Source organism: Amphiprion ocellaris, chromosome 9, assembly GCF_022539595.1.
Source record: "Amphiprion ocellaris isolate individual 3 ecotype Okinawa chromosome 9, ASM2253959v1, whole genome shotgun sequence".
In the NCBI taxonomy this organism is placed as follows: Eukaryota; Metazoa; Chordata; class Actinopteri; family Pomacentridae; genus Amphiprion; species Amphiprion ocellaris.
In genome coordinates this window covers 24,286,585-24,314,104 of record NC_072774.1, presented here as the reverse complement: position 1 = coordinate 24,314,104, position 27,520 = coordinate 24,286,585, and the positions used below count along the sequence as shown (strand labels likewise).

General features: G+C 38.5%; 1 protein-coding gene across 1 annotated transcript in view; it reads right to left on the bottom strand.

Annotated features, from left to right (window-relative positions):
• cdkal1 (CDK5 regulatory subunit associated protein 1-like 1) overlaps window positions 1-27,520 on the bottom strand; it is a 262,057-nt gene that overhangs the window by 197,452 nt on the left and 37,085 nt on the right. The window contains exon 4 of the mRNA XM_023276824.3: window positions 22,291-22,375. Within this exon, the coding sequence (XP_023132592.2) occupies window positions 22,291-22,375 (85 nt within the window). The remainder of the gene's footprint in view (window positions 1-22,290; window positions 22,376-27,520) is intronic.

Here is a 27,520-nt window from a genome sequence, read left to right as displayed (position 1 = left end):
ATTTAAACCCCAAATTCTGAACTTAACCTCCATTGGTGCAGATTAGCTGTGCATCATTAGTTACCATGGTGATTTAACCAGATTAAGACTTTCAAAATACAGTTAAGTTCAAAAAACTGTATTTGACCTCTGGGAAAAATTAAGAACAACATTTAAATTCAATTTAAATACATTTTAACTACGGCTTTTCGCTCAACGTGCCTCACTAACCTAATACATCACACAAATGTACAAGGTCTATTCCCGGGTTTGGGGGTTGACTATGAACAAAAGAAAGCCTGATCAATAACAGCAGTAAGTCTGTGATACTGTATTTGACAAAAATCCTTGTCTTTTTTTGATTATTTCTGGCAATAAATTTGAAACAAAAATGTAGATTATGCTTGCAGCCATTAAACCAGTTAACAAAGCGGGTTAAACAAATATATGTTGTGTTTTTTATTCTCAATTCTTGTCATTTTGGCCCCAATGACTAAAGTGTCTTTGGGGGGGCACCTGAAAACTCTTCCAGGGCCTAAAAATTCCTATATGGTGGAAAAAGTCTGTATGTAGACATAAATACAATTCAACAGGTTCACAACAGGTACAAACCAAATTTCACACACTAAACACGTGTACTGTACAAATAAAATAATACATTCTACAAAAAACATACACATTTAAACAGATACATATACAAATGGAAATCTACTGTCTTAGTGAAGGTTTGTAAGATGGTAAATTCTATCTGATCCATGATTTAACAATCATCTAACATCAAATGTGACCTCTTTACATCCTCCTCTATCTCTAGAACATTTCTCTTCCTTTCTCCTGCAAGTTCTCCAAGTCTTCCAGCTCTTTATGCTGTCATCTTTTTTCTACTCCCATCTTTTTTCTTCCACTGTGTGCATCGCTCCAAAAATTTCCCCTCAGGGCTTCGAGCATAAGTCATGCAAAGGTCAAAGATCTTACTGTCATCTTGCATGACTTAATGTATATCACGCACGTCTCTATACTTCAACGTATTGAATCTAGATGTGACATCTGCGGAGAGAGACTTGGAAAGAGTGTTTGTATCTTCATCTGTGTGTTACCGCAAAGTTTCTCAAGTAATTCTGCTGTCACTCATCACCCTGAAGGTGCAGGAGGATAAACTATCTTTCAGAGGAGGAGAATGTCATCTTTTATCACTGGCAGCGAGTACAAAGTATCTCAGTAGTGGGCTAATTTCCAGGTCAGTGCTTGTTTAGCAAACACCAGCAAATGCCAGCCTCTGGAATCATCAAGCGGACAAAAAGCTTACAGGTGCTCCTCAGGAGAACACACGAAAACCGTGTCCTGCCGCTGCCCTTTTCTCTCTTACAGTTGGACTTTATTAATAAATGATCAGACATGCAAAAACAGCTTGTTGAAACAGGCGTCAAAGGCTTTCTGCTGTGTGTGGGTCGTACGCTGTGAATATGCATTGATGTAATGTAGTTTGTTGTGTCCACAGTGTATTCATGTGTGGATGAATAGAAGCAGGCCGATCATGTTTCAGTGTCAGAACCCTCTGTGTGTAACTAAAGATACCTGGTAGGAACACAGCAGCTGCTCAGCACACACCTGTCACCTGAGTCCGTCAGGCCTCCTCACCTTCCTGTACACTCACACTCAATCAGCAGACATTATCGCCTCCAAAGAAGAACTACGTCACACTAAAGACAAATATGACCAAGTGGGAGCTGCAGTCAGAGAAGGAAAAGAAATATTCTAGCGTTACTTGTCTTCTCTGTCACTGAGGCAGTTTGAAATCATGGAGACACAGGGAGAAGGATGGACGAAGCAGCAGGTGTTGTGTGTACAGTGTGTGTGTTTGTGTCAGTGCAGGTGAACAGAGGGTCAGTGCAGAACTCTCCATATGCCATCTGTCAGATGAGCTACATCTCACTCTGACATTTCCCAACATTTCCCTACTTTCACTAACAATGTCACCGAAAACCCAAACCAGCGCAATCACCAGCACAGATATTAATAGCTAAAATCACATTTTCTCATCAAATTCAAAGCTTCCACAGGGTTTAATTTATTATTGACAGCTTTAAAGACAGAATGAATTGGTTTTGACATGCTTTAAATTTGAAATATAATTCTTTAAGAGCTGCAACTAACAATTATTTTATGAGTAATTAGTCTGAATTATTTCATAAGTGACTAAAAAAGCTGACAGCTCTAATTGCGTTTATTAAATCAACATTAATCTAAATGACTATGAAATGATTACACAGAAAAGGCAGAAATCGCTCACATTTCAAGAGGTGGAACCACTAAATTTATAGCATTTTGCTTAATTAAACCACTTAAATAAACTTCAGAATCACGATTAACCCAGCTTCTCACATTCAGTTAGGCACATATTTGTCAAAATTCTGAGAATGATAGCTAAGAATGCTCTCAAGAAGAAATTAAAGGACTAAATATTCTTAATTAAGTGAGAAAAATAACAAATATTTATAACGTGATTGATCACATAAATGCTCAGAGAAGGAATATAATACATTCCTTTCAACATTTTCACAGTGAACCAGCAGTATGTTTTTCTATTAGACCACTGGATCTACTGGTAAAAGTGAGAAACAGCACACTACATTATTAATTGCGACCTCATGATAAGCATTTCTAAATAAATAACAATAATATACATTCCTAGTTAAGTTTTTGTGATCTATAAATTAAAATATTACTTTCTCAGGTATGGCTCCAGTCTTCTGTTATTGATTAGACAGACTTGGCTTGGCAAACCATGCTAGGGAAGACTGAAAGTAGCTCTAATTAAAGCTTTTATAGCATTGTCAAGTATTTCAAGTAACTTAACAATCAGAACTTTCACAAGCAGTAACCCGAAAACAAGAACAATGAGCACAGCTCCACATTGTTTTGTGTTTTATTACAAGCACATCTGCTTTGCTTGTGCTACATCGTCAATACGAATACTAGTCTTGAAATTCTAACATTATCATTAAATTTACATCCTGATGCGATAGCCAGATGTAAGTCAAGAGTCGTCCATCCAGAATCAAGTGGAAAATTGGGCAGCTTCACAATATCTGTGCTGCTCATTAATCTCACAATAGATGAGAATAACAAAGGTGATGATAGCTATAGCCTCAAAATGCACAGAGGGGAAAAAAAACACTAAAATATGACTAAAAATATGGTATTTTTCAATGCAGGAGCTCAAATATTACAGGAGCAGCTTTGTAATTGGCACATTCAGCCTTTTTGTTTCCATCGTCAAGTCCAACTTCATCAAATAACAATAAATAGCAGCTACAAGTTAAATGAGCACATAAGAAACATGACAATGGAGGTTTTATTATGCTAGCCTATATGGTGGATTCTACATTGTTTATGGTGATGTTGGAAAAGAGAAGATGGCAACAGAAAATTGGACACTGTCATCTTCTCCGAGTTAAACCAATCATTGTAAAAGCCTGGCAGTAGTTTTTCCAAGGGTGCCAGAAGGTACGAACCCTGTAGTCTGTATGTGTTCTCTTCCACAAAAACAGCCCAAAAGAAGATCTACATGAGATGTTCCTACAGCTGAAATACAGCGTAATGTCAAGAACTACCTTGAAACAAACAAAGAACAAAACAAACACACATTTTCGTCATAAGACCAGCACCTAATGAACACCAGAGGCCAAAATCTACTTTTCAGCACTTCTGGAGCTCTGAGATTTGTGACACTTTTAAGTCAAGAACATCTTAATAAAGTATGTCCTCTTTCATTTTTTATTTAATTTCAAAAATTGACTTTTAGCAGTTCAATGAAGCTGTTCTCTTGGCCTTTTGGAGAGACAGATTTAACAGGATTTTAATGTATGTATTTATAGTATTTAGATTAAACATTTATGTTGAGGATGGATATCAATATTTTTAAGACACATCATCGTAGAGCTGCTCCTTCACCAATCATATGAGCTTCAAACAGCTCTAGTTCTTCCAACATGAACTTCAGATCTCTGTCTACTCAATTCAGCCCTGAACTGAGCTTGACTCCCTCATTTCCATGTCTCTTCCCATCACTCTCTCAGATTCCTAATGAGGTGCTAATGAGATTCACAGAACTCTTCTGAATGAGATTACAGTGAATTATGTATAAAGCCTTTAAATCACTGCTTTAAAATTACACGAGTGGGACGTGTAGCAACACGACAGCCTTGTGTTGTTATAAACTGACAACGTGGTGACAGTGTTGATTTAGCATTGCAGGTTGCATACTAATAACTGTCTTTGTTAAAAAAAAAAAAAAAAAACAATGGTAATACAATTAAATTTCAATTATTTTGCGACTTTAATGAAATAGTGGACACGCATTTTAATTTTGGAAGCCGAAGCAACCCTGACAAATAATTTCTGGGCATGTGCAGGCTTGTAGATGGACAGTTTGATGCCGCCGTGCAAACAACAACATCTCATAGTCCTGAGATTGTGAACTGTGAAGAGAGAGAAATGACACGGCAAATAGCGGGAAAATTAAGGTGAAAGATGGGAAAAGCTGGAGTCACCTGGAGAGTGTGAGATGGTTCAGAGGCAGAGAGAAGATAAGTGGGGAGAGAATGATGGACAGACAGAGGTAATGGTGTGACCTTGTGAAAGCCTGTCATCACCTGCTGGGAAAAAAATTACCTGCAGGAGATTGTCCAACTATACAACACATCAACATCTGAGTGGAGAGGTCTCCAGCTACCCTCCAGCTTCTTCACTACCTCTTTAACTACTCCCAAATGACGAATATTTTACTTGCTCGAAATACCTAAACTCAATTAAAACGGAATAGAAATGACTCTGGTGGGTCCGCTGCGTTCATTAATTGGGAGCAAAATAACCTCACTCTCATTTACTGCTGCATTCCATCCATCTTTTTATCCGTCTTTTCTCACTCGTTCTTCCCCCCTCCTCTACTGTAATTTGTCTTCATCTCTTGCACGTTATCTCTTTAGCTGCAAATTCAATTAAACGCACCGTATTGCTGGAAAATTTGGAGAACAGTGTTGCCGAGGCATCAAGGTCATCGGTTTGGTATTAAAATTGTTTCATGCTAGGAGCGCACTAACACACGGTGTCAAATTTAACAAGATCACTTTAAAATCAGGTTGTGTAGGTGTGTGTGTGTCTTTTCTTTGTACTTTAAAAAGAAACTCACTGTCCAAAGCACATCTCAGTCTCTTTGTTGAGTCTTATAGCATTTTGGGTGCACAATGGTCCATAACCTTGAGCTTCCCATAAAATGAACATTTGGAGAACAAACATCATTGGTGCTGCCTAGCTTTTCTGCTGTATTTCAATGTTGTGAAAGACTTGTAGAAGAGATGTGAGCATTTGTTTGAGTAAATCTAAAATAGGGTGAGCAATATTGCTGAAATTTTTATCACAATAAAATGTTAAATTTCAGTCAATATCTATAATTATTGATAATTTTTCAATGTTAACATTCAGGTGTGGGATTGCACAGCGGCTTGGTGGTTAGCAGTGTTGCCTTGCAGCTAGAACATCCCCCGGTTCACATCCTGAGCTGGGATCTTTCTGCATGGAGTTTGCATGTTCTCCCTGTGCATGTCTGGGTTTTCTCCAGGTACTCAGGCTTCCTCCCATAGTCTAAAAACATGCTGAGGTTAATTGGTCATTCTAAATTGTCTGCAGGTGTCAATGTGAGTGTGACTGTTTGTGGTGACCTGTCCAGGGTGTCCCCTGCCTTCACCCTAAGTCACCTGGGATAGGCTCCAGCCCCCTAATGAGGATTAAGTTGTGTATAGATACTAGATGGATGGATGGACATTAAGGTGTCCTGCATCAGCCTCCACGTGCAACTAACGTCAAGTCCGTCAGCCCTCGTTGCAGGTTGTCAAGAGTGCGTTTCTTACCCACAAAGCCCATATCGCATGTGAAATCACCAGCTACCACCACAAGAATCTGGCACAAAAAGGTGCAATTACAGACCCAGGTAATCACAGACTAGCACACTTTAGGAGACCTGCACAGATGCTACAGTATGAACAACAAAGGGCAAAAAGACTTCATTATCATGGTATGACCACAGTTTATAGACCTGGGAAGGAGTACAGGAGGGAGATTTGGTCATGCAACTGAACAATGTGTTTTCATTATGTGATTTAATCTAAGTGAAACTGTCAAGCAATCCAGCAAACAGTATTTGTGTTATTTCAGAAATACCACATTCTCATAAAGGCCAAAAACAAAAACAACAAAACAACGAGAACCTAAAATAATGTCAGAAAACAAGTAGGATAAAGTTTAACTTATTACCTTCTACCCGCTACATGTCCATACATCTCAACTGTTTTCAAGATTCCCAGTTACTACTTCAACTATTCTCCTTCTTATTTCTAAAACTCCCAGAGGTTTCCATCGCGCACATATTCGGTTGCCAGTTATATGTACGGTGGATCTCCTCGGTTCAACCAATCCAGCCTTTAACAGCAACCATTAATTCGTTCATTCATCTACTTTTGCTGGCATCTTGCTTGCAGTAAGTAAATTAGTTAATTCTCTTTGCTTTTTCACCTTACCTTAGCAACATCACACTGTTGTCATTCTAATTACCCCTTCCTCGTCTCACTTGAGTAACCTTACACTGGCATTCCATTGAGAACTAGACATTTTTGCTATATGCTGTGTCCATTACGAAAACTGTGATGCCCGTAAAAACTATTCCTGCTACTCACATTGGATTTCCAGCAATTTTGGCTTGTTTCCATTTCTGACATTGGGTTTCCAGGCTCTAATAATGGACTTAGCAGTTTGTGTTATTTCTGTTTAATTTGTCTCAACAATCAAAATCTCTTGTATAAGCTACTTCCTGATTATATATATGTATATATATGAATTTCCCAAATGCGTTTATCAAGATTTCTCCCACAGTACTTGGCCTGAAACCAAACTGCAAAGTGGAAAGATTACCTTAAACCACAAAGACTAGACAAATCACACCTAAAGCCTGTTTCCATCAACGTTTGCAGATATTGCTTTCTGACGGTCAGAAAGGAGAATAGCAAGACTTGCAAGAACACGATTCTCTTGTGATTTCCTATGAAAAGCCCAAAAAAGAAGGAAAACATTCAGAGTTTTGCTGAGATACTGGAAACCTGCAGGACTGTAGCAACAGAGGGAAATAAAGGTGAGCTTTGTTTTCTACAAAGCTAGTGAGGTAAAGATGTTTAGTCTGAACAGTGAAGTACAGTAAAGTAGGTGTTAAAGCAGTGAAGTGGGAAATTCCGAATTTAATCAAGAATACGGGTGTGCGTGTGCGTGCGTGTGTGTGTGTGTGTGTGTGTGTGTGTGTGTGTGTGTGTGTGTGTGTGTGTGTGTGTGTGTGTGTGCGTGTGTGTGTGTGTATGAGTGTGTCTGTCTTCATTTCTGTCCTGTCACAACAGTGACAGGAAGTGTCCTGGGAGGCTAAGATCTGGCCTCCCACATGCCTGAAGGGGAAACACACTCACATATGTGGTTATTTATCATGGGAAATAACTTCACACCAAACAGAGCTTCTTCAGTTATTGATCAAGAATGCCCACTTTCTTCTGCTCATATGAGGATGGCAACCCTGAAACTCACTGATAGAATATGTAAAAAGCAGCTTTGGGTCATTAAAATTCTCCAAACACAAGGAGCTACAGAGTTTCTCTATGATGCTATCTTGCATGTAAAGCGCTCTATAAAAGGTATATTATGACAGAATTAAATGTGGCATTGTTGTGTTTGAAATTACTAGGAGATATATAAAAACAACAGCAACAGCAAATAGAGTAAATACAATAAATCATCCCCAGATACTCAAGCTAACCAAACAAGAACAAAGCCTAATATGAGCACTCCAATATAACTTCTAACACTGATGATAACATACAGACTATCAGTGATCAATGATTCCCTGGACTGCACCTACAGAGATATGTGTGTATATATATATATATATAGCATGAGCAAAGCCCCACAGATGCAGCCATGTGATCCATCACCAGCTGTGGAGAGCATGACCTCCAAAACCTCTGAAGGCACCTCTGACCTCTTCAACGTGACCTTTCCAAGGGTCAGTGCAGATTTATCAAACAACATAATGAGCATTACAACCACCATCACTCACTAATGTTAGTTCTCTCGCAGGAAAAACATAATATAGAGGCCAAATAAAAATAACACCAGCCTGACAGCCTCCTGCTGAGACCTCCCGTCTCAACATATTTCACCATTTTCTTATTACGGCTGACAGCTGACATTGTCTCTCAATCTTGCACTTCTGCCCTGCTGCTTCACTCTTTATCTTTTCCTTTTACCTTTGTCTTCAATTCCCCATCCTTGTCACAGATTGTACCACACACATGCAGTCGCTGACAGAAAGCTGGCAGTGTGATCCAGCTGCCCATGGGTATACCGCACGGCTGCGGATCCAGTCACTTTGCTGGCGAAACACAAATCGTTGCAAGTCGGAGCAACAAAGCTGAGACAGTATTATTGACATGTGTTCTAATTAAAAGTCTGAATGTTGTGCATCACAAAGCCCAGCCAGTGTCATAGCAATGATCTATTTGTTTTGTTGATTGGGTGGTAAAGGTCCCATATGGTGAAAATCCATTTTCATTGTGTCTTAAAAATGTGAAGAAGTGAAAACAAAAGTTATGAAAACATGGAGAAGCTAATTACTGACACTCGTCAACTAGATAGCCTCCAAACTTGACCAGCCAGGAAGAATTTCAGTCACTTTCTAAGGAGAAAATGAGCATGTTTACATGTTTTTGCTTCTGTCCTGCTCTCTGTGCTCACATAAACTCTTATTCCATATTGTCAAATTCCCCGTAAAGCTATTCTCATTTACATATATTTCTGTTTTTGCTGTCAGACAACAGAACGTGCATGAAACAGTGACTGAAATGCAGCCATTTCCAAGCTGCCGCTCTTCACTGTTAAAATGTGGATTTTGTAATGGCAACGTCGTCTGTCAAGCTCAACGAATTAGAACGAATGTTTATGTCTTGAATTGATGTAAAATGACCACTCAGAGAGACAGAAAATTCTGGTCTCACACGCTAACTTATGTCTATGTTGGCTGCTGAACAATTAACAATCACAGATTCAAAGAGAGTCTTCTTCCTGACACAGCCCGTTTAGACCAGGGCTAAAATTAGGAGTAAACACAGTAAAATGAATCGTCTTTGCAGTATATTGATCTGAAAATTAAAAAGACACATTCTGAGGACATGCAAGACTTTCACTGATCTGCTAAAAAGTAGTACTGAATTCATCGGCTGGCCAATAAAATTGGTTGATTATAACCCTTTTCAAAATAATCGTCATCGGCCGGAGTTTTGCCGATTAAACGCTGATATATTCTTAAATTCTCATAAAAAAAATAAATGTTGTTAAGCGTCGGAGTTGCGCAGAATGCTGTCCTTGCGCCATTCGTCCAATATATGAAGCTCTGACTCTATTCAGTCCTCAGTCCTCACCGCTGTCTTCTCAGTAACGTACAGGAGTAAGCTACAGCCAGGCAACATTACAGGAGTGGGCTGAGCGGAGCCTGCCGTTGCCACATGTCTTGACGAATGGCGCGCGTTTTATTGTGTCGGCCACGCTTTTCATTTATGTTGGATTGCTATGGTGTGCTAACCAAGCTTACGTTACTCCCTGTTTGTTTATGTTAGAAATAACATCGCTGTAGTTATGCCAGCGTAGCGTTAGTTAACAGCTTCAAAGCCAGTAACTGCAGAAATAACGTAAGTGTGCAAAATATTTGAGAATACAGAGCAACCGTTTATCACTCCATCAGCTGCATGTTGAGGCGCATTTAAGGAGGAGCGATGTGAACACAGAGGGGAGGAGGTTTATTCAGTTCAAATGATTAACATTACTGTCTGTCTTCAGCACGATGACATGTCATGTCACTCAGTTTTATTTTGTCAGATAATACTATAACATGACACAGGCTGGAACAGCAACTCACTGTGTGTGTTGTTATGGAGTAACATTAGTGTTAGACTATTAGTGACCATTATATATTTAAAATGCAACTGTCAAAGATAGGGTTGCCACCTTTCAGAAATGAAAATAAAGGATGCCCACCACAGCTCCTCGGGGCCACAGTTCAGTAAAGTTGGAAAGATATTCACAGATTCAGACTTCTGGCATCCACAATTCGTTAGATATACGTTGTCAAAACATAAATTATGCCTCTTTTCCATCATTGTAAGGTAGACAGTGTGCTACAAGCCCAGTTTGATCAAAAGTAGCTGTCGTTCAAGTTGCAAGAATAACATTGGTGTCAACAGGAGCCAGTTGAAGGCTGCAGTGATTTTGGTGACACTACAGTATATAAGAGTGAAGTTATTGAATATTTGTCTCTCTTTACTGTTGCAGCGGTTTTGCAAATTGCAGACGGACCCTGTTCACTCCATAGACACCAATGTTATTCCTGTAGCTTGAAAGACAGCTACTTTTGATAAAACTGGCCTTGTAGCACATTGTCTGCCTTACAACGATGGGAAAGAGGCATCACTTATGTTTAGACAACGTATATCTAATGAGTAATTGATGCCAGAAGTCTGAATCTGTGAATATCTTTCCAACTTCACTGAACTTGGGGCCACTACCACCTAAGGAGTGATATATTTAATTTTGAAAAAAGCATTTAGCCATACTAAAAGTTTCAAGTGCTTTATTAACATGAACTTAAGAATTTTGTATTGTTTTAAGATCACAGGTTCTGTCTGAAAAGAGGTGGCATCATTTTAAACAGTGAAAATGTTTGAGCAACCAGTGTGCAATACTGGATTCTGCAAAAACATAAACAACTGAATGCAGAATACTGTACAAAGAAATTTTCTACATACATTTTTTTCATCTAAATATTATCTTAACACAATTAATGTATTAACTTATTTATGTGTGTATGCATGTATTTATTGATTGATTTATTTAGTACTGGTAGCATATCAGAGTTCTGAGTGAGTTTTTCTTTAGACAGGCAAAGGCCATTTATTGATTACATATAGGCTATTAAATAAATGTTTATTAAAAACTATAAAGCATTAAACGATAATAAACAACTTAAAGGTTAAAGGACATCAGAGGTCTGCATAAATAATGTTTTACCAGTAACTTCACTCATTCTGTTGCTTATATACAGCATGTATATATATACAACCTACTTCTAATTTACAGCAACAAGAAGTACAAGGCGAGATGTATTTCACAGCTCATTCATAGATTGACTCTTCTAAGGTTATATAATTTCCCAGAGGTTTAATGCTTTGTTGCATGTTTTTATACTTGAAATTCCTCTCAATTGTAAAGTTAAACAATTACTAAAGGACAAAGTATTGTTAAACAGTAAAATGTTCTCTCTATAATTCATATCTTTGTTGTTAAAAGCATCAAAGGAACAAAAAAAGAAGTTTTTTTTCATTATATATTTTCTAAACTAATTGGCCAATTAATCGGTTATCGGAATTTCTTTGTGCCAAATATCGGTATCGGCCTCAAAAAATCCACATCGGTCTGGCCCTACTAAAAAGGGCGAAATATGGAACGTTTCTTCCCAACCCAAAATAGGATGGTTGTGGTCTCAACTCACTGTAATCGCTCCAGAGTAAGGCACAGCACTTCCACTGTCAAGGTGAGGATAATTCCATTTTAACATGTACATACAGACACGAGATACGCATTTTATGCAAAAAACGTAATACATAAATGACAAAATCTGGAATCATTATTTGAGTATCCTACGGCTAGTGTCTTTTGAAATGTAAAGCCTCCTCTATCCTTCCCCAGATTTGCAAATGGAGTGTCAGCGGCGTCCACGTCTCTTAATAAGACATCAGTTTTCCTGAAAAGTCTAAGAATCACATGACATGTCTATCAAACCCCCTGCAGAGGGATTTAGCAGCCCTTCATTCCATTAAAGCTCACAACACAACACACGCACTGATTTAGAAACAGTTAACATTAAACGCTGGTAATCTTGTCACATCCTGGGAGGCTGATGCTCACGATGAGCTGCAATATCGTCTTATTGTGTTTGTCCTGTCACTCTCTGTATACAGTATAAGTCATAGACATTACATATGTTCTGTGATTTAATTCAATCATGCAATGTACACCTGTTTAGCCAAGTGGTTTCCGTTATAGAACAGAACAGAATAGAATCATTATCACCAAAAATACTAATAAATATGCAGAAATGTCCAGTAAGCCAGATAAAAAAAAAAGAAAAAGAAGAAAAATATACAAAAGTACAAAATTCACAATAAAGTGTTCAATATACTTTGAGTAAAAAAGTACTTAAGCAAAAAATGCACTTCCGCGAGCTTCACTGGTAATTTTTACTGTTTAAAAATTCAAAAAAAAATCCAAATACACCCTTTCACCATCAAGTTAAGTCAATTATAGATGACCTATTATAAGGTCCTTCTCCCAGATTCATCCTCTCACCAATGTCTGAAGCTCTAATCTTAAACTGCAGTATTAGACATCACAGTAGAAAACATATGGACCCACAATTTGGCTTTAATTTTAATCATATAGACTAGATGGTGAGATTTTCTCCACTCTTAAATGACAAGAGTAGACGCACCAATTCAGTAGGTTTCCAAAGGTGATGACCCAGCTTTCCCAATTTCCCTATACATATATTATTTCCTACTTTTCAGTCTTATCTTAGTCCCCTCAAAGTTAAAATGGCCAACATGAGTCCTTCAATATGGATAAGAAATTCTTTAAAGCTTCTCAAGCAACTCCATCCCTTGAAAAAAATGCAAAAACTCAACTTGGGATTCAACTATGAAAATCGAGTTACTTGCAACACACCAGGGTGAAAGGTCCCTCCTTTATCTTCAATCCTATATTAGCTTGGCCTCTTATGGCTTAAATCCACAATCGGGGACCAGCGAAAAGGCAGCAGCCCAGCGGGAGGCGCTAAGAGCCGCCGTCTGAGCAGATGAAAGGCGGCAGTTGTTTGTGATTGCCGTTGAGGAAGACCTTATGAGGACAGCAACAACGTGACAGGCTGTGATTATGCAGCCATTTACTTAAAGGGATCACTCATGCAGACGCTTTCCCAGAGTTACACGACAAAATACACAACAACGAAGAGCGCTGGTTTGTTTTCCAATAAGCTCAACTTGGGAAGAGAGCTTAACATGCTTTTGCAATGCAGTTATTATTATTTTGTAAATGCATTTTTCATTTCATCAGATTACTAAATGTCTGTTCCTAAATATCTACCACATTCAGAATGAAACTACAAATCTGTTAAGTGTAAAAGCACCGAAAGGGCCAGATTTAATTTTGCTTCACATCCAACCACAGAGAACACACTGAAGCCAGAGTAAAGCCGTGTTCAACAAGATCTGGTTGGATGGTGAAAAGGGTTGTTGGCTCGGACCTTCAGCACCACACTGAGCCACCCACCATTGTAGCCGCATACAAACACACACTCCAGGCTGGAAACCGCAAACACACACTGAGCCGAGCCTGGCATTCAAAACCACTTTGTAGAGCAGATGTGACAGGTTGTTTGTGAGTACGATTCAGCACCACACACATGTGGAGTACACAGATTCCATATCAAAATGCACATAAAACTACATACATGAACAATAAAAGATTCTCAGAAATTGGCTCAAATACAGAAATCATCATCATAGGTCCTCTATTGGTCCAGAAAACTAATCATCTCCATCACTGACATTCTCGGACTGCATCTACAGGCAACAGATGTCCTGGTTGCACATGTGGACACGCTTCTTCAAGGTACATTTAAAAATAGTGTGGAGTCAGGCAGTTAGACTTTACTAAAAGCAAGTCTGATTTCTATCTTTTTGTCATTTTCAGCTGGCACAGCCACAATAAAACACATCTCCTCAGGGGTATTTCTAGCTTTGGCACTGAGCTCTTCAACTTCTCCTAAAGAGCAGAAGGAGTGGATTTAGCACAGAACGATTCTCCTGCAATTCTTCCATTAAATGCAATGGCCATTAATATTCAGATAATAGCAGCACCACCTCTGACTTGACATTCAGTTACTGGAGCTCTAATGACTCCTCACTGGCCTAATACCTGGTCTTTTAAAGCCGATAGAAGCCGATGAAAGTCAAGTCTGTTAGGAATGGAGATTTAATATTATTAGCCTTAGATCACATTACAGTCATCCCTGCTGATGGCCGAGTTGTCAATCGTCTTTTCTAACAAATAGGCTTTAAAATGCGTTGGGCTGTTACTTCACTTTCTGCTTTCTGTGCATAAAATTGGATTTGACCGTTTGTTGTGGAGGCAGAAAGTCTTAAAGACAAAAGTACTAAAATTCAGGCTGACAGCAGGTAAATGTTTTTAAGAGGATAAATCTGAATCGATTAATTATGGCCCAGTTATTGCTTAAAGTCCAGTTAACAGGCTCAAAGCTGGAGCCGTTAGCTGGACATCTAATGGAGTTGGAAAACTTCAAGGTGAATCTTCGAGTAGCAATGAAGCTGTAAATGCTTTAAAATAAAAAATTCAACGCATGTTCACCACAACATTGTCAGGAACTTATGAAATATCAGAGACAGAATAATGACTCACTTCATACTGAATTATACATCACCTTGAGGTATTTTATTTACCTCACAATCCCTGTACAGCAACAGAACAGAATGAAACAGAACCAGGCAGAGAATATAGTACACCACAGCAAAAAAAAAACAACAACTGGAAGAACATGACCTATTGAATAATGCATGCATTAATTATTTTTTAACTCGATACACACTGCTTTGTCTTCACAGAATGTGCCAGCCTACTGAACAGTGTTAATTTCAACAAAAACAAAGGCAAATTAAAAAAAGAAAACATATTTCAAGAAAGGAACTGCAAGAAATGTTTCAAGCTTTTTGTCAACTATTACAAACTAAATGCAAAAAGGTGAGCAAATGTTGATCTAACACTGCTAACGTAACACAGCTGAAGTATCGGTAATGTTAACATCAGAGGGATTGGCTCAGATTCAGGATGTAGCTCTTCATATACTTGTTGGATAGCTGTGCTAATGTTTTCCAACCTTTAAGTGTCTTTTTTCAAGCTGAACCCAGACAGTAAACAGGATGAACAAGTGGGTGAATCATCCAGTGAACCAGCTGCTGCTCCTCACTAGCTGCAGGAATGCTAATGTTAATGCTAGGTAAATTTGGAAAGAACTGAATTTACTAAGGAGCGTTCATCGGCTGCATCACTGCAGAAGGATGGAAGGACGTAGAGTATTTTTCCGTTAATCTAGGTGGAGATGAGAATAACACGTTGGTAACCGTAAACAAAGACGGCTGTGGCCTCGGAGGGCTTAGATGATACAAAAACTCATATGGGACTGATGAAAACTACACTGAATTGTCTACGCAAGTTGGCTAAAACTAATACACATTTTCATCACTAAATCAAAATCAGGTGCCAAAATTTGCACTTTAACTCAACAACAAAAGTTTGTTGTCTTACTATGAAAACAGCTACATTGTAGCTGTATTTGTACAAGAAATGATAAGAAATTTAAGCGAATTGCACAAAAAGGAGTACATGAAGCAGACAAAATTAGCATTTAAACAGATCATCTTCTCCCACCAGACAAAACAAAACAGATAAGCGGAAATCTGTCAATGGTTTGAATGACTAAATCAAAATCTCAACTGCAAAATATGAAACTAAACTTTGTTATCTCACTATGAATGAAACTGTGGTAGCAGTACATGTATTAGAAATGATAATAAATTTAAGCAAATTCCCCTAAAAGCAGACAAAACTACATATTTAAATATCAAACCTAACAGATCATCTGCTCCCACTAGACAAAACACACCATAACAGTGGAGTTCATTCTAAATATTCAGACGAAGATGTGTTAAAACAAGGTCATGTGTGGTGCATCCCGGCCTCGGTGTGATTCTTAAACAGCCGTGGGCTCCGTCAGACAGACCAACACAGGATGCCTGAACTCGGCTACTCTCCCCATAACTCCCTGTTTTTTTCTAATTTCCCCCCTCTGAGTCTGTCAGTCTCTGCCTCTCCACGACTATTTTTTGTGTCTGTGTGCAGCCGAAAATGTAGGCTAATGCCCTGTAGAACTGACAGATTAAATGCCAATCCCTGGGTTGTACCAAAACTGGCCCCAGGCGTCAGGCTCTGTTTGTGCTCGTGTGTGTTAGTGTGTGTGCGTCTGTTGGTGAACACAGATATAAAACAACTGGCCTCAGTAAACAACCCGAAAGGTCAGTGCAGATTTCAGATTGTTTTTACTTCGTTGTCATGTCCTGATGAAAAGTAACATTTCTGGCATTAATGTCAGTCACTTCATTTAAAATTATACAGTCCTGTAAGGCAGCGCCATATGTTCTGAGTACTGTAAAATAATAAAAACACCTCATAGCAGTGTCACTGCGCTGACAGATATTTAAGAAAACATATTTTTGGTCCGTCATCTGCCTGACTGCAGCCTCAGCAGTGTTTTAATGCTGTCAAACAAAGGTTGAAAAAAGACTCCCGTGGAATAACACATGTAAATTCAGTTTCTGGGTGGATTTTCACTCTAATGATTGTATTTGCCAAGCATGACCTTGTCCCTCTGGTAAATATGTGGTCAGAAATCCATGACATAAAATCACTTGGCCAGCATCAGTGGATATCTTACTAATCAGCACATGTAGCCACAGGCCGAAATGCATATTCACCACCTGGAATTTCACTGTAAATATACCAAATTACAACATACCCTGGACTTGTGTGTTCAAGATTCAGCAAATTAGAATAAAAAGTTAGATTAAAGATCTCGAGGCCTCCTTCTGTCAACTGGAGGTTTAATTACCAACAATGTGAGTGATTAAAACAGGTGTACATAACAGCAAAAAAAAGCATACTGAAATAAACAAATTGTCTTCTTGCATATTACTGAAACACTAACACAACCACAACTAAAATCCCACATCCAGTTTTACATTATTATTTATCATTTAGGTCCATACCGCAACTGTAAAGCCGCTAACTTTATCTTTGTATTCACACTTTTGGCAGCATATATTCTACAATCAATGGTCCTAAATGTGTGTAAAGAAAGTTGTGCCAAGACCACAGTGAGGTAGAACACCCAGTAGCCAGCAGCTATAATACATATTCACCAACCAGCCTACCCATCTGTTAAAAATACACAATATAAGCACAGTACATACACTTTGGACTCCTTCCAAGAGTTCATTCTGTGTGTTCTGTGTCCCTTTTCAATTAACATTAATGATTTTTTTTCTTTCTTATGGCTGGTTCATGAATATTAAAATCATATTGAAATGAATGTAAATATAACGTGGGAATTGGTGTATTTTGAAAACAGAAGACAGAACGGCGAGTTGGGTTCTAATTCGTTAAGCGTACATTCCCTTGATCATAGAAATTTGCAGAAACAGCCAAGTGGAGAAATCCAACACACACCCAACAAACACACACCAACACCAAGCAGTTTAATCACATGCTGTTGAGCAACTGTTTCTTTAATGCATTCTGCGTTCATTGATTTTAAAGGTCTCTGACATCGAATCGCACTATAGATTTTGGCATTTTAAACACACACACACACACACACGCCCTAATATCCATACTAATTGACTTTTCAGCATTCAGAAGCCGCTCTATTATGAGTTTATGCAACTGATGTAAAAGTCCTGCAGGGGAGTAAACAGTAGAAGAAATCCCATCTCCCCCACATGTCAAGTCACCAAAATGATAGATGCAGGCTTCAAATCCAAACACTGCCCCGCTGAAAGTAATTACAGAGTCAACAAATAAATGTACTGATATTATCTTAATAATCAGGAATTACATCAACACAACACACACCCTAAACCTCCCCCTGAGCGACACGCACAGAGGTCTGGGCTCACTATAGATTTAACTTAAATGGATTTGTGTGTGTGCTCACATAATGAAAAACAGCAGCATTCATGTATGCACAGACACAACCTCCTCTATAAACACTCGCAGTGCAGGAACCTCGAGCACATCTGATTGCATTCTCTCACAGGGAAACCCTTCAGACCGCAAACACAGCGCCGGGCATCCATCCACCTGACAGCCCTCATGCACATATGCACAAATTTAACTCCTACCCCACACACTTGGCACCGATGCCAGCTAAGCCCCAGTTCTCCAGAGGTAATAAACCATCTTTTCAGTGCGTCTCTCCAAACAGTGATAGAAGATGCCGAAAGGCCCCCGCGCTTCCATTTTAAACCCCTCAACTCATTTAACACCACACTGATTGTTGCTTATGTGACGACGCACTATGTGTGTGCTTGTGTGTCCCACATGCTGGAGTCAAAGGGGACTAAAAAAATTAACAATAACGATAAAAAACACAGTCTTTTCTGTCAAATGTTCCAAAATGTGCATCTGTGACATAGCATTTATCTACATATTTACTGGTTCAGAACACTATCGAGTTTTTGCAGAAAAACAGAGGATTGTTTCACATCGTTTTATTTCAGGAAATCAAAACCTAGATAGTTAATTGTTCATGGAGCTCATTGTTGGGGCAGATGCTTATTATTTAAATTTTTGCACTGTTTTTAGATTTTTGATACACCTTTGTACACTAAATACCAGCAATTTTGCATTTTTACTCTAAATAACAGCAATTTTTGGACCTTATTTCTTTGACCAGCACGATTTGCACGTTCTTTTGTACACTGGTTTCCTCATTTTTCTTAATATAACATATGTGAGCTACTGGAAACCTAGAATTTCCCCAAGGAGATGAATAAAGTACCTTTCTTTATAACTTGTGCTCTTTTCCCCAGGCATTTTACTGCTGGTACTAGTCCTTGTAATGTACATAAGCTGGTAAATCTTTTCATTTGTGTTCACTTGCTTTTTTTCATGACTCAAATTTTTCTGGTGTCATTTGTGAGGAAATTCAATCAAACATTTCTATATTAGCTCATGGCGTAGCCTGAACAAACGTCTGCTGTTCCTTTTTTCTTGCACACACTATATTCTGTGACGAGGTTGTATTTATAATGTCGCTGTTTTTCTTTTCTGAATGGACATTTTTGGTTTCTCTCCACTTCTAGCAACATGTTTCCATAGAGGTGCAGGATTTTACAGTGAGTTTGAATGTGACAAGAGCAAAAAATGCCCAGAAACAGCTTGTGGTTGAGAGAATTAATAATAACATATGAGAAAATTACTGTATACTTACATATACAACCATATTCTAGCCAACTAACAGCATACAAAATATGAAAACCTATTTTTGATGGCACGTAACTGTCTATTTTAAAATCTAAAATGCATGACAGAATTCCATCACAGCATCCAAGAACTTTAAGCCAGTTTCATTTTGTTCTGTTTTACATTATCTGAACCCTAAGTGTGCAAACAGTGTCTTTTTCTCAGTTGCAGGTCATCCTGTTTCTCACCCTGTTGCATCAATGGATTTTCACTCTCCTCACCCTCTTTACATCAACTTTGAGTTATGATAATCCCACAGTGGGGGAAGTTTGTATTTTTACAGCAGCAAAGGGGAAGCGCTCAAGAAATATCAGAAAAATAACAAAAAAATACACCTACGTACAAGTTCAGTTTATCCGATTTCCTCTGGATGAGGAAATAACAATTCATAAGTTTGATAAGTCACGACAATGAACAACAGCAGAACAAATGACAGACTGTCTTTGTTTGGAAGTGCATTCAGAGGAGCAAGTTGTTTGTTAACATGGAGTAAAATCCTACATCAAGATGTGAGAATGTCCTTGAATGACAGTGAAAAACCAAATTTGCAAATCTAAAATGAGTGTTGGTGGAACAGACACGTGCAGCAGCTCCAGACACGATGCCCCAGCCTGGTCCAATGTGTGAACTCTGAGTGTGGGTTTGTGGTACCAGGAGGTGAAGGCGTAACGTCCAGCGTGTGACTGAGCACGAGGCAGCCGTGTGCCTGCCACCTCCGTGGAAAATAAAAGGAAATGACAAGTGGCCATTTGGATTCTCTCTGATCCTGAACCCTCATTTAGTGTCTCCATCTTGCAGGCAGCAAGGCAGAAAAACTTTCTTTTTCTTTTTTTCTTAATTCTCCCTGTGTGTGCGTTTGTGTGTGTGTGTGTGTGTGTGTGTGTGTGTGTGTGTGTGTGTGTGTGTGTGTGTGTGTGTGTGTGTGTGTGTGTGTGTGTGTGTGCGTGCGTGCGTGTCCTTCCCAGTGAATAGAGCATTAATTGCATTAGCATTACAGCTGGGTGATTTCCAGCCAAAGAAAAACTCTGGCATCAACCAGGAGGATATTTTCAAAGTCCTGAAGTGTGTTATTATTTTTGCGCATTTCAATCGACAAATTCTTTGCATAAAAAAGAAGCGGCATGACAGAAAGAGTGAAAGAAAAATCACAGAGCATCAGGAGACAGACAGGAAGATTGCACTGACTAATCTGGCCTTGTGAAACGGTTCCCCATTAAACTGTTATATTGCCTTTTGGGGGGATATAAGTTACTTTATTCCAAGGATTCAGACAACCAAAATGTAAAAAAATGACAGATGAGAAAATGCAGCTTTTTCATTTACCTAAAAATCTATGTTTTGAGGATATTAGAGCTGCAGTACACCAGTCTTTCTTCAGATTTTCTAGCACTTTAAACACCACAAACCTTGCAGCAGCCTCCCCACATTCACAGCATATAATGCACTGCAATATTTTAGAATAATATCTTTAGTTACTGAGATATACAGCAACTTCACAGTATCTACATTAAGATGTTGGGAAATAACTCACTGCTAAAACAGCTTCAAAGATACTCCCTTTTCTATTCCCCTTATTATTTCTATCATTAAAGTGTATTAGGATTTTTTTAATACTCATTTTATTGCATTATATATTATATTTTTCTTCTCCCAGCAAAGTTTGCACATTAATTTGCACATTGTGTGAGCTTATGGATCTATCTACTTATCTATCTATAACTGGGTTGAGCTGTGATGATGGCCACAGCATGAGATTCACATCATTTTCATACCAATCAAACCTCTCGCTGAGACCTCCTGCCCTGTGGATGGAGGCGCTGTCGTCCTGCAGTAGACCATCAGCATTGAAATGCATCATCACAGGATAAGGGTGATCACTCAGAACCACTTTCTATTGATTTCCAGTGACCCTTTCCCTCCACGGGGCCAAATGGACCCAAATCATGTCAGCAAAAATGTCCCCCAAAAGCATAACAGAGGCCCCAGATCGCTTCACTGCAGGGGTCAAGATATGTACAGTATATATCTTTATAGATTCAATTAAAAACATGCTATTAAATTTCTGATTATAACTCACTCTGTAAGCCATCAATACTTGAGTGTGTTCAAATGCATTTCCTCTAGAGGTCCCTGGAGACGGATTCAAGTGCATTATCTTAATTTTACATGACTGTGAAGTGATGTTTCATGAGGATATTGAAGTCCTCTTTTCCTCCACACACACAGAATGTTACAACTCATCATATTAACAGTCAATAAGTTTATTTTAAATTATTACTGACTATTGACGGCATCTGATTTTTTTTTAAGATCTGGAGTTTTCAACCTTAAAACTGTCTCTAGCAGCAGAATTCTGATTCTAAGCACAGTAAAATCACTATGTGGCTCAAACAAAAGCGTACAGCCGCCAGGTGTGTGCGCCCCGATGGAGGGAAATTAATCAAAATGCAAAACAGTTTCAAGCTTAATTTCTCTGTGTTTATGCAAATAAGTGTGTGTGTGTGTGTGTGTGTTACTGGGAGAGACCAGCAGAACAGAGAGTAGGTGGAAACTGACACAGGGCAACAAGCTGGAAATATGCAGCACATACATACACATATTCATGTATGAGGAAAAAAATGCATTTTGCAGAAAAAGCACCATAATTATATTTTGGGCTACGCAGGAGTCAAAAAACTGAATTTTAAAATAACCAAAGTTAGTTCAGGATGTAGGTCACACTGTTCCATTAGTCTCGTATACATATAATTGTTATTAACTGATGAAAGCTGCAGTTATTCTGTTGTTTTAATGTTTTAAGACACATGATTCTCAGTCAAAATGACATGAAACCTATAAACCTTGTTATGCTTGTTCCAACATGTCTCACAGTGGACACTCAACAATTAGGACCTATTTTTCATTTCTGGTTTTGTTTTTTCATCCAGTTAATCCTACAGACAAATTCTTATAAGAACCCTTTGAACTGTGAAGTCACATAAATGTGGTGGTGGAGGTGTAAAGGTGTGTTTTCAGTACTTGATGGAGTTTCTGAAGTGATCCTCTGCAGGATTTTTCACGGTGCAGCTGTTCAGCAACCACACGTCTGCTTCTGTCGGGTCATCTATAGATTGGACACAATATAAAGATAGACAGTAGAGACAAACATGATGTTATAAAGAATAGAAAACACAGATCTTGTCGACACATATTCACACAACAAATCATATCATGCAGGATTTAACTAAGCACACACTATCCTGAAAAAGCAGAATTAGTAATCGGTTACTGATGAAGTTCCTTTGAATCTGAGTCACACAACAGGTCAGTGTGCTCTCAAAAAGTCCCTCCCAAATACTACTTTTCAACGCAACTGTAAATTCTCCTTTCTATTCAAAGTTATGACAACAAACTACTTTTCTTTCATGACCAAAACAGTGCCGATCTGTGCTCTCTCTTCAGGGATCGTATGAGTTTAAGGTGTTATAAAGGAGAACAGTCGAGGGGGTAACAGTGCACAACATTCATGGTTTGGTACATTTTCAGTGCAGTAGGGAAATAAAACATATTTTTACTTATTTATAGAAGTAAAATTAAACATTCAAAAGTGCCAAGCTAGGTTAACACATACATTTACAGTTAAAGCATCCAAATGTTGCATACTATCAATAACACTCTGTTTGCGTTCAACTAAAAAATAAATTGAATATAAAAATGCTGATTAAAACAACTGTACAACTGCCAGTGCAAGTTCAGCTATAAAAATTTCAGAAAGTAACACTGTCTTTCTCCCATTTGATCAACACAGAGGATATATCCATCTTGTCTTGTAAAAACTTCATTAAATTATCACTGGACAAAAGCCTGGGTTATCAGTGTGAGGTCCACATTTGTCGATTAGTCGTAAAGTTTGCGCAGAAAAGATGCAGATTCTGGCTGAGCATCATAAATACTTCAAGGCTACTCCCACTAGTAGGCTACACCTGATGGACAACAACTGGTACCACAGTTACAGACCAACTTTTGCACTGGTGCGTCTAGCTGTTTTATATTTTTGTCACCAGCATGTAGTCTTGGTGAACCTTAAAGTTTTACAGCCATTACAGTCAAATGCTGGTGCACTGCCAAAATGTTCCCGGCAGAACAGGGAAGGATTCATGTACCGTTACATCCCTAATATACTGATCTGCAAGCTCCCTTCCCATTTAATGAATTTAATTCCACGTACATATGTTTTGGTTTGTGTCTGTTTTGCCTGCAGCTAATGAAGAATGCTGACTCGAAGTTTCTGAGTGCCAATAAAACAGGGCTCTTCTGTACTGGCCTTATTTCACTGGGTCACATTAAGCAGAGTTGACTTTAAGTGTTGTCTGTTTTGGATGTCGTTGCACTTCCCCGTGCTTCAGATGTCCTCTGCCTCCACTAAAATCAACAAAGGTTTTCATGGCTTTTAACGTAAAAATGTACAATAACATGATGTCAGCAGTTTACATACAGACCGTAAAGCTACCAAAAGGATCCTATTGAACTCCTGGACCTGATGTGACACAGTTAGGACTCTGTGGTGGATTATAAACTTACTGCCATCCTCAAACATGGAGATTATTATCTGTACACATAAAATGCATTCACCATTTTTCACTCAGTCATTTTGCCATGAGTTTTAATGACATTTTCAAACAGACTTTTAATATTTTGAGCATGGGAGGTGATTCTGGAATTTGGAAACAGTCTGTGACGACAATCCTGCCTCAAAGGTCCACTTAGTGGCTGGTCCTGAGCTTTCAAATACATCTATGACCCACTTTTATACTGTAATTTGTCCTAATAAGCTTATGGGACAGAATTAGACAATGAAATTAAAGTAAACAATGAATAATTAAGACAAACACCAATGCTGTTAATACTCAAAAACAGGCCTGTTGAGTTAGTTCAAATTAACGGATCATTTAGACATCTGTTCAATCAGCATTCACACACACACAGACACACACAGGGGTGTGTTGGTCTCTGTGATGTTAAGCTCGGTTTCCACTCAGGATGATGGTGGTAGGATTAGCATGGCACTGCCAGGAGAGCTGTCACAAACAAAGACACACATACTGGGGAGTTATGGTGGTGGGGAGCTGGAAGTCTGCTCCTTTACGCCACACTGAACCAGATATTTCACTTAGAATCCACTTCCCTGCTGCAGTCAAGCATGCACACACCCCACACACACACACACACACACACACACACACACACACACACACACACACACACTGTATTTCCTGCATTAGTTAATCTGATATATGGACACAGTATTCTTTCTGGGAAAAACACAGCAGGTCCAAGAATGTGAAGAAAAAGAGAGATCACCAACCGTACCATGCTTTCCTTTACGTAAACTCTCCACCACAAAAAATGCACACAAGCAAACTGTGATGGTGCAAATTCATCTAATTATTCAGAAAAAAGGGAGATGTCTGATGACTGTCATTCGCAGGGCGTAATCAGTATTTTCGGGTGTCTTCAACTTTTAGAAAAATGATATTCAAAACCTTCATTATGTCAAACTGACAAGAGTTTGAATCAGAAATTCTTTACTGATCTCCGAGGGGAAACTGTTCACATCGCCGCCATTTCAAGTGTTAGAAATTTAAGATAAACATGAGTAGAAAAATATGTGCTAAAAATATGAACATAAGTAGAAAAGAATAAGCACAAAATCTAAAAATAAATGTACAAGTATATGGTACAATAAATAACAACAGAGTTATAATTGTGTTAATGTGCAGAGAGGTATTTATTGCACATTATTTAAGGTGAAGTCAATAAGTGAATGAGTTAATTGCTGGGAGGTAGAATATGTCTGAGGTAAAATCCAACATGGCAACGGATCTGAAACTACTTTTAATTTAAATTACACAAACATCGAAACCACCTTGTTTTCTTAAATGTAAAATAATACATATAAGACTTAAGTTCGGGGTTTGAGGTGTGTCAGCTGATTAGCTCAGATGCTAAGCAAGACTTAATGATGGCTCATAAAAACAGAAGTACAGCTGCATGTCTTGTAAAAGCAATGAAACAACGTGAGTCAGACTGCTTGGACGTGAATCATGAGCAGGTTTGTTTGTTTGGGCTTTTGTGCAGAATGATCTCTTGTTTTGGGACGAAGCTAATAATAGAAAATCTACTGAGTAATCCCGAAGCTACAAAAGCTGTGCGTGTGATGAAGAAATGAAAACAGACTGAGTGAAGAAGAGGCAGTACGTTCAGCTGGCGAAAGGTGCTCATTATTCCCACCTTTATTTGTCTGGAAAGCGACACACATGCAGCGCTACAGTGGGAGTGGTCTCAGCTGTGTGGCTGCTGTCTGCTCTCAGTCCCAGGGGACATTTTCCAGACCAACAATAACAAGCTCTCCATCAATTTAACACAAAACACACTCACACACGCTAAAGACAGACACACAAATCTGCAAAACAATCTACAGACTCAGCAGAACCTGCAAGCTTTCAGATAAAAACATGCTGGAGTTGAACTGCTGGAAATATTAGTTTTAAAGCTGCTTGTTGCTCTGTACATGTTTGAAAGCAGCAAGTTATTCATAGATGAATCTACTGATTAAAAATAGAATCCCTTTTCTAACTGTGAGGACTTAAAGTCGAATGTAGGAAATTGTATTCATCTCAGAAGTAGTACCTTTTAGCTCAAAGCTAACCCATAAATGCACTTTGTTTTAACGCATTGCAGGCAGTGGATATTCATCACATTAAATCAGGTCAAACTGCACTTTGTTGTTCTGTATTTTTGGCAAATGCAAGCAAAATCTAACAAAGTTTCTACAGAGGGGGCGCAGAGTGACGATCCTTCTGTTCTGACAATCGCTGTCACTTCGTCAGAGACAGCTGCTTCTTCTGTCAGACTTTCATCACATCTGAAAACTTATCAAGACATTAAAGCCATCATTCATGTCATGAAAATACACTGTCCTGGCTGTCACAAGAGAAAATCAGACTTCCAACTGTAACCTGATTACTCTGAATCAAAAGAATGCAGGATTTTGTATTATAATATATAACAATAATGTACACTTTAAATCATGAATAAAATGGAGACTTAAGCAGCAGAAACTGCATTAAAATTGCCTAAAATGGAAAGGAAGAGCAGGTAAATTTAAATATTTGGGTTTTTTTTTCATCTTTTCTATGATTTTAAGTCATCAAACTCCTAATAAGGCTACGTTCATTCACATATTTATCTGTTTTTGTTGGTAGACAAAAGAATGAGTATGAAATGTGAGTGAAATTAATTCATTCTATTTTTTATTTACATAGATGTTGGAGTTGCTAATTTAACCCAAAAGTTTTGCTTTTTATACATAAACCTGCATGTACATGTTGGACTGTGCTGCATTTCACAATAAAATACAATTTGTCAAAATAAAAGTACCCTAACGGAATTGGACATTTGGCTTTAACTGATTTTATAAAATGTAATCACTTAGATGAATTGACTGATTATTCAATAGAAAAATAGTTGCTAGCAGCATCTTTGAAGCACAAATCCTTCTCCCCCTTACTGGGAACTTCACAAACTGTAACACAAATTGTAAAAACTGTATAAAATCACATCATTTGTGTCTGTAGACTGATCACACACTGTGATATTGAATATTCTGCATCATAAGAACCCTGTACGCTGCTGAACTGCATTAGAATTCCTTTAAGAGAACATGATGCTTTACTATTTCATGGATCAGTATGAATGATTTTCTGTTGATCTCTAATCTCAGTGTGAGAAAGCAGCTGCCTGAGTTCACCTTCAGTGACTTAGCATTTAGGTGTCCATAAATTTCCTTCACATAAAGAAACGCTGCTATTGGAAAATCTCTGGAATCTCTTATTTGCATAAGATTTGCATCAGCATAGGTGTACAGCCAATGGCAGTGGAGTCATTTGGTTATTTTTGCCTGTCATTGCCATCAGGCAATTGTGTGGGAATTTATTTCAACGGAATGTGCACAAAAACTGTTGACTTATCTTTTATCTGATGAAGAAAAGGCCCAGAGGGTAAGACATGCATCCTGGTATGTATGTGTGTGTGTGTGTGTGTGTGTGTGTGTGTGTGTGTGTGTGTGTGTGTGTGTGTGTGTGTGTGTGTGTGTGTGTTGTAAAAGGAGTCTTTACTAGCCCTGTGTTAAACACCGTGGAACTGAAGTGTGTGCAGAGTGGTGACTGTACTTTTACACTCTGAAATGCAAAATGTACAGCTGTAACGT